General features: G+C 38.5%; 1 protein-coding gene across 1 annotated transcript in view; it reads left to right on the top strand.

Annotated features, from left to right (window-relative positions):
• SCAPER (S-phase cyclin A-associated protein in the ER) overlaps nt 1–12044 on the top strand; it is a 466531-nt gene that overhangs the window by 122174 nt on the left and 332313 nt on the right. The window contains exon 14 of the mRNA XM_006866457.1: nt 3238–3378. Within this exon, the coding sequence (XP_006866519.1) occupies nt 3238–3378 (141 nt within the window). The remainder of the gene's footprint in view (nt 1–3237; nt 3379–12044) is intronic.

The following is a 12044-nucleotide window of genomic DNA, read 5'->3' as shown; positions in this document are numbered from 1 at the left end:
TGGGGGTCTTCCTCTTTTTCTCTGACCCTCCATCTTACCCAGCATGCCATCCTTCTCCAGCGACTGTTCCCTCCTGACAATATGTCCAAAGTATGAGACACGAAGCTTAGCCATCCTGGCCTCCAAGGAGCACTCTTGTCTGCACTTCTTCCAAAACAGATCTATTGGTTCTTTTGGCAGTCCATGGTACTTTTAGTATTCTCCTCCAACACCACAACTCAAAGGCATCTATTCTTCTACGATCTTACTTATTCACTGTCCAGCTTTCACATCCATATGAGGTTATTGAAAACACAATGGCCTGGGTCAGGTGCACCTTAGTCCTCAAGCTAACATCTCTGCTCTTCAACGCTTTAAAAAGTTTTCTATGCTGAGTTCATTTTGTTTGTGGGTTTTCTTTTCATTTCAATTTCTGTTTTGTTAATGTTTACTAAATCTTTCTGATTTTCCTCTTTTAAAAATTTTGATGTGCAGGTGTATTGTTTTTCTTTGAGGTTACCCTGTAATTTATTAAATTTTTTTCCCTGCTTAAAACAGTGTACTTGATTTTGAAATCTACTTGACTTCCTTGCCGTTTGGAAGTTCTGTATTTACATTATTCCCCCTTTGTGCTTTGTAATTGACTTCATTATACATTGATGTCTTTGGTTCCCTGTTTTTAGTTTTGTAGGTTTGTTTTGTTTTAAATAATTCTACATCTGGATGGAGTTCTGGGTGGTGTTGTCATGTATACTAATCTCAGATTGTTGTCTGCTATTGTAGGTTCTCAATCCAGAGAACACCCTTTAGCATATTTTGTAAAGTTGGACTAGTCATTACAAATTCCTTTAATTTCTGTTTATCAGAAAATGTCCTAACCTTGCTGTCATATTTGAGAGACGGCTTTGCTAGGTATGTGATTCTTTGTTGGCACTCTTTTCCTTTCAGAGTTTTTTATATGTCATTCCATTGCTTTCTTGCCTGCATGGTTTCTGCTGAGAAATCAGAGCTTCCAATTCTCCTTTGTAGATAACTTTTCTTTTTTTCCGAGTTGCTCTCATGATTCTTCTTTGTCTTTGATTTTGGAACATTTGTTTATGATATGTCTAGGTGCTTCTGTTTTGGGGTTCATTCAGTTTCTTGTATGCATATCTTTGCATCTTTCACGATATTAGGGAAGTTTTCATCCAAGGGTTTTCTATGTGCTTGTCTCTTCCTGTTCTGGAGTTCCAATCACCCATATGTTGTTTATCTTCATTGTGTCCAACAAAGTTCTTAGGCTTTCTTCAAATTTGTTCATTCTTTTTCTGATTTTTCTTCTAGTGTACTAGTTTTGAGAGATTTATCTTCAAGCGCATTAATTCAGTCTTCCATTGCTTCACATCTACTCCTTTGCTCTTTCAGTGTATTGGCCATTTCTAAGATCTTAGTATTAATCTTATGGATTTCTAATTGCTAGTTTTTATTGTTTCAAAATTTGCATTTATTTTATCTGTTTGTTCTTGCAGTGTTTTCCTGAATTCTTCTGACTTTTTTATTATGTTCTCCTTGCTTTCCTTGATCTATTGATCGTTTGAAAGGATCAAAGATACCTAATTATCTTTCTTTTGAATTCTTTTTCAGTTAGTTCTATTACTTTTTCTTCCTCAGAAACGTTTTCTGGCTCTGCATGTTGGTCAGTTGTTTGAGCCATTCTGTCGTGTTTGTTTGTGTGAGTAAAATTGTTGTTTCTGAGGTGTTGTGGGGTTGTTGTACTTGTAACAGCAAACAGTGCAGTTGTTGGATCCGGAGGAGAGAAATCTCTGGTGGTTTTCTGCAATTGATGGAGCTCACTAGGTGGTTGTGGAAAGGATGTGACAGCAGAGTTCCAGGCCCTAGATGGAGTTCCTATTGGCCTGCGTGTTTTCTATGTTCAGGGCACTCAGTCTGGAAGTTGTTCCTGACAGCCTTTGATGGAACTGGTTTCATTATCTGTTAGGACCACAGTGAAGCTAGGGGCAGCCTGGCTGGTTAAATGCTGGTTGGTGACTTTGCAGATTTTATAGGTCTGGAGCCAAGCCCACTTGAATCCAGGCACCAAAATGGCACACCAAAGTGGTACAACTGGACCCCACCTCATACTGGCATGACTCCCAACCACATCACTCCAAACTCCCAGAGAGCTGGGTCTGCTCTGGGAGTGGATGAGGGTGGGAGCAAGCCACACTTCTGGTCACCAGGGGATTATGGGGAAAAATAAGAAATCACACCTTTTCCATCGCCCGCATGAATCTGCTTTGCCAGACTTCCCTCCACTGCCTTAATTGTTCACAAGATGGTCAGTCTGGTCTGGCCAGCCATTTACCAGTCAGTCTCCCTCTCTCTTGGTCCCTGCTTGACCTCTCCTCCCAGTAAGCACTTCATCCACCTCTGTAACCATTTTTTCTGAAGTTCAGTGTGTCAGATTTTTTATTTGTCTATTGTGTTTTGTCTCTCATGTCTTTGTTGTAGAGGGTCCATGTAATGCTTTTACCTAGTCCACCATCTTTCAACAAGTCCTCTTAATTGTCATTGAATTGGATTCTATAGACTTCAAGGTTAATATTATTGTTGTTGTTAAGTGGCTGGTGGGTTTGAACTGCAGACCTTGCAATTAGCAGTCTGGTGTTTATCTTCCAGTGCCATACCAGAACTCATTGAAAGGTAATAAAGATAAGAATTGTACACTTATGTTTACTTTAGTTGTACTCCTGGTGTATTTGGAGTCCTGGTGTTGTGCCGTAGGATAAGTACTGGTTGACAGTTCAAACCCACCAGTCACTCCTTGACAACCCTTTTACAGGGTTGCTATAGTCAGAACCGACTCGGTGGCACTTACCAAAAACAATCTGATACAGTGCAGTGAGAACAGCAGCCAATCCTGTAGACCTGTGTCTAATGTATCCTTTTAAGTGTTTGCAAATATTAACTCAATCCTCAAAAAATTAATATGATTTAGATACTTTCAATATTCTCTTTTTCAGATAAAGAAATTGAGACATAGGTGAAAAGTCTTGCCCAGGTTACACAGCTGATGAGTAGCCCAGGTAGATTGTGAGCTCAGCCAGCCAGTCCGGCTTCAGTTTTAGCTCTCTGTGTTCTTATTCATTAATCATAATTACTTTAGGACTAGCTCTAGCATCTAGGTTTTGTGTATTCGTGAGCTATGTACCTATTTACACTTCAGTCGCGTGACTATATACACTGAAAATTAACGATGGGGTAATTCACTCTATGTAGGAGAAGGATGTCCGGAAGTGGAAGGAAGAATTATTAGATCAACGACGTAGGATGATGGAAGAGAAGTTACTTCATGCTGAATTTAAACGAGAGGTGCAGTTACAAGCAATTGTGAAAAAAGCACAAGAGGAAGAAGCTAAGGTATGTGTGTGGTAAATGCTTGCTTTATTAGAGTAGTTGCCCAAGTACATTTTCCAATTGTAATAATAATAGCAGCTACTGTTTACCTAGTGTTGATTCTGTACTGCCAGAATAAAAGAATATTGTACAGAGTAATTTAAGACTTACTAGATAAATTTTATTTTATATAGAATAATTCTGTGACATATATAATATTTCTTTACAGCTTTCTTGAAGTGTAATTAACAGATAATAAAAAATACATGTGTGCTTAATTTGATGGGTTTTGACATGCATGTATCTCTGAGACCATTGATATAGTAAAGATAATGAACAATTCCCTCAAAAGTTTCTTCATACCCCTTTGTAATTCATTCTTTCCTCCAGTTTAGTTCCCAGGCAATTGCTGATCTGTTTTCTGTCACTATAGATGTTTGCATTCTTTACGTTTTTATATGAATGGAATCCAGCAGTGTGTATTCCTTCATCTGGCTTCTTTCACTCAGCGTAGTCGTTTTGTGCTTCGACTCACATGTGCTGCTGTGTATATCAAGAGTTCCTTCTTTTTCATTGCTGAGAAGTACCATTGTACTGTTGGAAGTACTGTCATTTATTAATTCAGTCACTTAGTCACCACCAGTGTTGTTCCCCAGTTTTTGGCAATTACAAATAGAACTACTGTGAACATACATTCATGTACACACCTTTGTGTAGAGTTGTGCTTTCATTTTTCTTGAGTAAATACCTTAGAATTAATTGCCCAGGTATTATAATAGGTTTGTATTTAACTTTTAAGAAACAATTTTCCTAAGTGGATATATATAGTATTTATGTTGCTACCAGCCCTGAATGAAAGTTCTAATTATATCAGTTTCTCACCTGCACTTAATACAATCGTACCTTTAGATTTTAGTCTTTTTAAAAGGTATAATGTCTTGTAAAGAATTGTGTTGTACAATTTCTGGAAGAGATAATAGTACCTATTGGTTTGAATGGCAAGGTCAGCTGTCCAAACTCACCAGCCTCTCTTTGGAAATCCTATACAGAATTGCTGTGAGTTGGAACTGTCTGGAAGGCACTTAAACAGCATCAACAATGTGTTTTAACAAGAATCCTGATGTGGCATTGTAGGATAGGTAGTGACCTGCTAACTGCAAGGTTCACAGCTCAAACCCACCAGCCACTTCTTGGAACCCTTAGTCAAGGCTGCTATGAGTTGGAACTTAACAAAAGCAGTTAATACCACCTCTGGCATATCATAAGCATTCAGTAAAGTATTATTCATTTCTTTCTCAAATTGTTGAATACATTTTTATGTTCTGCAGCTTATTTTTTATTAATGCATTTTTTAGTGCTCTCTTACAAATTAAATAGTACTAATAACCCAGAAATAGTACTTTTGGTTTTGAAATATTTAAATTTAGCCAGATCTATACTTTTCTTAATGTGCTGGACTGCAGAGTCATTTAAACTGCAAGGTTGGTGGTTCAAGCTCACTAGCTGCTCCTTGGAAACCCTATACAGGGTTGCTATGGGTCAGAACTGACTCAACGACACTTAACAACAGCAACAATAACATTCTTTTCTTAGGAGCCTTGCTTGCATAGTGGTTATGCCTTGGGCTACAAATCATAAGGTCAACAGTTTGAACCTACCAACCACTCCTAAGGAGTAAGATGAGGGTTTCTGCTCCCATAAAGATTTGTTGCTCTCAAGTGGGTTCTGACTCATAGTGACCCTGTAGAGGGTTTCCAAAGAGCATCTAGTGAGTTTGAACGCCAACCTTGTGGTTCAAACCAACTTAGAAATTTTGCTCATTAACCCACAGCACACACCAGGACTCCCATAAAGATTTACTGCCTCACAAACCCTATATGCAGGGTTGCTATGAGTCGAACTGACTTGACGGCACACACCCACCACTACATACTTCTCTTGGACATGTTACAAATACATTAATTACAATTCGTGTATGTAATCATGATGGTGACTTTTCCCCCTATATACTTTTTTTGAGTCCTTGGAATAAATCAGTAAACTCATTGCCACTGAGTTGATTCCCACTCAAAGCGACCCTGTTAGTGGAGATAGTAGAACTAGTCCTTGGGGCTTCAGAAACTATAAATCTTTACGGATGTAGACGGTCTCATTGTTCTCTCGTGGTGAGGCTGGTGGGTTTGAACTACCATCCTTCCACTTAGCCCAGCATTCAAACCACTATACAACCAGGACTCCTTGCAATGAATAAAACCAACTAAACCACTGCCATTGAGTTGATTCTGACTCATGACAACTTTGTGTAGGGTATTTGAGACTTTAAATCTTTATGAAAACCTCATCTTGCTTTCAGAGAGCAGAGCGGCTGGTGTATTTGAACTGCTGACCTTGTGACTAACAGTCAAGTGCTTATCTTAACAGTGCCACCAGAGCATTTAAAATTCTTTAGTTTATTCTTGGGGAGATTGAGAGTTGAAAATAGGTCATTTCATATTTCATTGATTAATATTGCAGCCAGAGTAATTCAGAACGTGACTTTTTCTTAGATCATAGTTGGTTATTTAATAGCATGAATTTACTTTTATTTTCAAATTTTTAATGATTAATTTTAATTTGTAACATATTTACTTAGAATTGATTTCTCTTTTGTTTTGAAGAAAAGCTGTCTTTATTATTGATAGCTGGAGCCCTTCTCTTTGTGGGTCATAGTGTAGTGGTTCCAAGTTGGGCTGCCAATCTCTTGGTCAACAGTTCGAAACTACCAGCTGCTCTACAGGAGAAAGATGAGGCTTTCTGCTCCTGTAAAGATTTATAGCCTCGGAAACCCTACGTAGGGTCGCTATGAGTTGGAACCAACTCCACGGAACATAACAACAACAACAACAACAACAACACTTACGTCCTCTTGCCTCTTTTGAATTTGCTTTAATCATCTTTCTGTGTCTGTACCTCTGTTTCTTCCTCTGATTGTCCACTTCCTTTTTATAAATAAGATCAAGTCTTCTTAACTTCATGGGGATTGATATTAGCCACAGTACTTACTTGGCTTACGCTGTTACTCTTTCCTTTTGTAAATTCCTTAAAAACGAGGGGTCTAATTTTCACTGTCTCATCACCCACGTCTTCCTTAATTTCTTAGAATATAAATTTCTCTTTATATTTTCAGTTTAGCACCCCTTGTCTTCCAAACCGTCTGCTTTTCCCAGAGTCCATATTTTGGATCACGTTATTACTAGTTTTGAGCATGTAGGTGGCACTTTAAGATAAGCGCTGGACTGCTAACCACAAGGTTCGTAGTCTAAATCCATCAGCTACTCCATGGGAGAAAAAAGAGGATTTCTATTCCCATGAAGATTTATAGCCTCAGAAAGCCTTACAAGGTCGCTGTGAGTCGAAACTGACTCGATGGCACTTAATAACAACATCATCATCACTACTTCCACCGAAACCTGTTGTTGGTGCCAAGTTGCTTCTGTCTCATAGTGATTCTGTATAGGGCTTCTGAGGGTGAGCATCCTTATGGGAGCAGAAAACTTCATCTCTCTCCCATGGAGCTGCTGATGGATTCAAACTGCTGACCTTGTAGTTAACAGACTTAAGGCATAACCCACTACACCACCTGGGCTTCTCACTGTAACCTAGGCTTGGTAAACTTGAGATTGCCTACTTCAATTCAGTGTTCTTCCTTTTCTTTTTCGTTCCTTTTTTATTTTTGAAGTGCTAGTGTACAGGCACAAAGATAAAACAGTCTGCTTATTCTTTTCCCAAGAATCATGTATACATTCATCGATAGATTCTACAAACAGTTTGTGGAACAATTCCATTATCTTTTAATTTCATTTTTCCATGAACTTGTAGCATAATTCTGTAGTCTCTCATGTGTTTTCCTGTCCTTTGCAGCTGTCACCGGGTTTTTAAAATTTTTTATCTTCCTCCTAATTCTAGCAATTGGTATTCTTGCCTTTTCCCCTAGTTCCCTCCAAACGAACCTTTCTGAAGGGCATTATTACATCACTTCACAGCTTAAAAGCCTTCAAATCTTAATATTAATCCATTATTTTATGTTTTTTAAATATTATTTTATATTTAGAAATAATGGGATATTATTATAAAAATGATTCATTCTCATTTTAAAGAATTCAGTGTAGCAAAGGACATAGTCACCATTAACATTAGGTTAACAGTCTACCAGACAGCCCTCCAGAGTTATGTTCAGATCGGATGAATAGATAGCTTTAGAAAATGCAATTATGCTATGCATGATTCTTCTTAGTAAAAACAAAACCTTAATTTCAATTATAATTGAATTTTAAGAAAAGGACAAGAAACAAAATTCAGGGAATTGTTGAGTTTATAATAAATGCTTCTTTATCATACTAGGTGTGATTTTCTATAAGATTCTTCTAAGGTTATAAAAATTTGTGAAAAATATTAAGAGTTTGGGGAGTCTTGGTGCAACTCTGCACTGTAAATCGCAAAGTCGATAATTCAAACCCATCAGCTTCTCTTCGGAAATCCTGTACAAGGTCACTGTGATTCTGAATCAGTTTGATGGCAATAACAACATAAGAGTTTGGAGTCTTAATTAATTAAACTCCAATGGTGACTGTGTCTGATAAGCACTGGACTGCAAACCTCAAAGTCAGCAGTGTGAGCCCACTAGCTGCTCCATGGGAGAAAGGTGAGGCTTTCTGCTCCCACAAAGATTTATAGCCTTGGAAACTCTATACAGGGTCAGTAGGAGTGGGAATTGACTTGATGGCAGTTTACAACACCAACAGTTTCAGTTTTTGAAAATTTTGTGGAACTCTCTACTAGAGAGGAGGAAATTAGCACCTAATTTCTTTCCAGAATTAAAATCTCCTCCTAACAATTTTTCATAATTTCATTGTTTTTATATTATTAAAATTTGGGAGGAGGCGGGGCTTGATGGCGGCTAGGGTGGAGGTTCAGTGAAGTTTGCCATCAGCAATACCACAGACTACCAGGCAAAGCAGATCTAGGGCAAAGCTCCAAAACTCAGAACCACAGAGCTAGGGCTTTTTTTTTTTTTTTAAAGTTTGAAGGCTTATAGCTAGTGGAACTTGAAGCTGAAGTAAGAAATTGCATACTTTTGAATTTGCCGGGCTCAGAGGCTTGGAGTCGATATCTTGGGTGAGACCAAATTGCAAGACCAAGCGGGGGAGCAGAAATACCATGGGAAAAACGCCATAGGAACATTGGAGCAAAGGTAGACAATACACGTTTCTGGTTTTGCTTAGTTCTGATTTTCTTTTTTTTGTGTGTGGGAGGCGGTATCTGGTCATTCCAGCCCCCCCACCCACCTACTGTTTGCCCACATCCATTCTGGTGACTAGAAGGGGGTACCTGAGCGAGTGGAAACCCCCCACCCTCACCACTGGTGGGTTCTTCTGCCACACATGTGCACAGATACTCAGCCCAAGAGGTGGCTTTGAACTTTTGAGTGTGTGTGTGTGTTTTTAAATACAGGAAAGGCCAGGACAAGGCTGTAGAGAGGGAAAGAGAGTTTAAAAACCAAACAAGCTGAAAATTAAAGTCTGAGGTATAGCATAACAACCAACAGTGTCATCTTGAAATCTCAGGCAGCTTTGAAAGCAAGAAGCTGAAGAGAAGACATTAAACTCATACTCATATTAGGCTACAGATTTTTTAAAATTTTTTCTTTTCTCCCTCTTCTCTCTTTTCTACAATTATAGACTATAGTATTCAGTCTAGTTTTGTTGTTGTTGTTGTTGTTTTGCTGGTGCTGTTGTGCTGTTTTATGCTCCCCTTCTACCTTTAGGAGACTCTTTCTCTCTATATATACCCAAGAAGAGTCAGAAACTGCTACAATCACACTCTATAAAGCACCAAAACCCAGGCAAGAACCAATACCAACTGCCATATACCAGGGAGGAAGACAACACCTGTGAAGGTTACTCTGAGTTAAACAATAAGAAGAGTGAAAAGGGAAGCCCACATCCTGATCACATCTACCTGGAAGCAATCAGAAAGCATAAAAAATACCAAAACACATACTCAATTAAGTATTAAGGCCGCAGATAAACACTAAACATATCCAATAAGCAAAAGCATCTACAACAATTAGAATCAGACCAACAGAGGGAACCTACAGCCACCAAAAGAAAAGAAATAATAAAGATGAGAGCAGAAATAAATGAGATAGAAAACAGAAAAACTATAAAAAGAATCAACAGGACAAGAAGCTCGTTCTTTGAAAGGATTAACAAAATTGACAGACCATTGGCAAACCTAACAAAAGAAAAGAGGGAGAAGACACAAATAACACGCATTACAAACCACATGGGTGATGTCATAACGGAACCAAAGGAAAGCCCAAGGATAATAACACAATACTATGAAGAGTTGTACTCCAACAAATTTGAAAACTTAAAAGAAATGGTTACATTATTAGATAAACACGACCTACCTAAACTTACACACAGTGAAGTAGAAAACCTGAACAGACCCATAACAAAAGAAGAAATTGTTCAGGTCATCAAAAGGCTCCCAACCAAAAAAGTTCAGGCCCAGATGGCTTCACTGGTGAGTTCTACCAAACATTCAGGGAAGAGCTGTCACCAATTCTACTCAAATTATTACAGAGGATAGAGGAGAATGGAAAACTTCCTAGCATAACCCTCATATCAAAACCAGGGAAGGACATCAGTAAGAAAGAAAATTATTGACCAATATCCCTCATGAACATAGATACAAAAATTCTCAACAGAATCCTACCCAACAGAATCAAGCAACACATCAAAAGGATAAATACATCATGATCAAGTGGGATTCATACCAGGGATGCAAGGATGGTTCGACATTAGAAAAACGATCAGTGTTATCCACCATATAAATAAGAAAAAGAACCACATGATCATATTGATTGATGCAGAAAAGGCATTTAACAAAATCCAACATCCATTGCTGATAAAAACACTCAACAAAGTAGGAATTGAAGGGAAATTCCTCAACATAATTAAGAGGATATGTATACAAAACCAATAGCCTACATTACTCTCAATGGAGAGAAACTGAAAGCCTTCCCTCTGCAAACAGGAACCAGACAAGGATGCCTTTTGTCACCACTCCTATTCATTATTGTGCTGGAAGTCTTAGCAAGAGCTATACAGCAAGACACGGAATTAAAGGCATCCAAATTGACAAAGAGGAAGTAAAACTCTCTCATTTGCAGATGATGTGATCCTCTATATAGAAAACTTCAAAAACTCAGTAAAAAAGCTACTAGACCTCATTGGAAGACTCAGCAAAGTGGCAGGATATAAGATCAAAATACAAAAATCAATTGGATTCCTCTATTCCAAAAACGACAGTGTTGTACAGGACATTAGGAAAGCAATACCATTTACAATAGCCACCCAAAGGATGAAATATCTAGGAATAAATGTAACCAGAGAAACAAAGGACTTATATAAAGAAAACTACAAAACACTACTACAAGAAACGAAAAGAGACTTACAAAAATGGAAGACTGTACCATGCTTCTGGATAGGAAGACTTAACATTGTGAAAATGTCAATACTGCCCAAAGCAATTTATACATATAATGCAATCCCAATCCAATTCCAGCAACATTCTTCAAAGAGATGGAAAAACAATTACAGTCTTTATATGGAAAGGTAGATGTTTTGTAGCAAAAGGAGGGGAGTGATTGACTTTGCAGTTCAGGAGCGGAGATCCCTGGGACCATCAAGGGAGAAGAACGGAGAGCGGGACCCTACTCAGAGAAGCAGTGATGCCAGAAATGGAGGTAGAGATGATGGTGTGGAGAGATGGAGCAGCTGGGGACTTTAGACCCAGAGAGGGAGAGGGGCTGTGTGCTGTCGACCAGGGGGCAGGCTTGCAGGGTATACCCTTTGGTTGGTTGATGATACATGGAGGGGATTGGAACCATGGCAATGAAACCATTATATGATAGAGGATGAATGTAAAGCTAATGTTCTCCCATGTAAACTATCACATAATTCACAATAAAACATTGAAAAATAAAAGACAAAAAATTGTACTACTTATGTTTTGCTATGTAACTATAAAAGGAGCTCTGGTGTCATAGTGGGTTGCACATTAGCTTGCTAACCACAGGATCAGCAGTTTGAATCTATCAGCTGCTTTGTGGGAGAAAGATGATACTTTGTGCTCCCACAAAAGATTTATAGCTTCGGGAACCCTATACAGGGTTGCTGTAAGTCACAAACAACTTGATGGCATATGACCAGAACCACCACAGTGTAACTGTCAATCTTTCTGTTTAGCTTTTATTGAATATATTAGTGGACTTGTTAAGTGTCTTCAAGTCGATTCCAACTCATAGTGACCCTGTATAGAGTTTACAAGGAGCAGCTGGTGAGCTTGAACCACTGACCTTACCGTTCAAACCAACCTTGCAGTCCAGTGCATGAACCCTCAGCACCACACCTGGACTCCATTAATGGACTTAGTGCTCAGTAATTCTCTGTTTGTGAGTTCTTTGTTTTGAATTGTCTCCTGATATCATTGCTGATGTCCGATGGATCTTGGCTGAAAGCAGAGAATATCAGAAGGATGTTTACCTGTGTTTTATTGACTACGCAAAGGCTTTTGATTGTGTGGATCATGACAAGCTATGGACAACATTGAGAAGTATGAGTATTCCAGAACACTTAATTGTA

This window comes from Chrysochloris asiatica, unplaced genomic scaffold (assembly GCF_000296735.1).
Source record: "Chrysochloris asiatica unplaced genomic scaffold, ChrAsi1.0 scaffold00092, whole genome shotgun sequence".
In the NCBI taxonomy this organism is placed as follows: Eukaryota; Metazoa; Chordata; class Mammalia; order Afrosoricida; family Chrysochloridae; genus Chrysochloris; species Chrysochloris asiatica.
The sequence above is the reverse complement of the archived record's forward strand: the minus strand, read 5'-3'. Positions and strand labels throughout refer to the sequence as shown.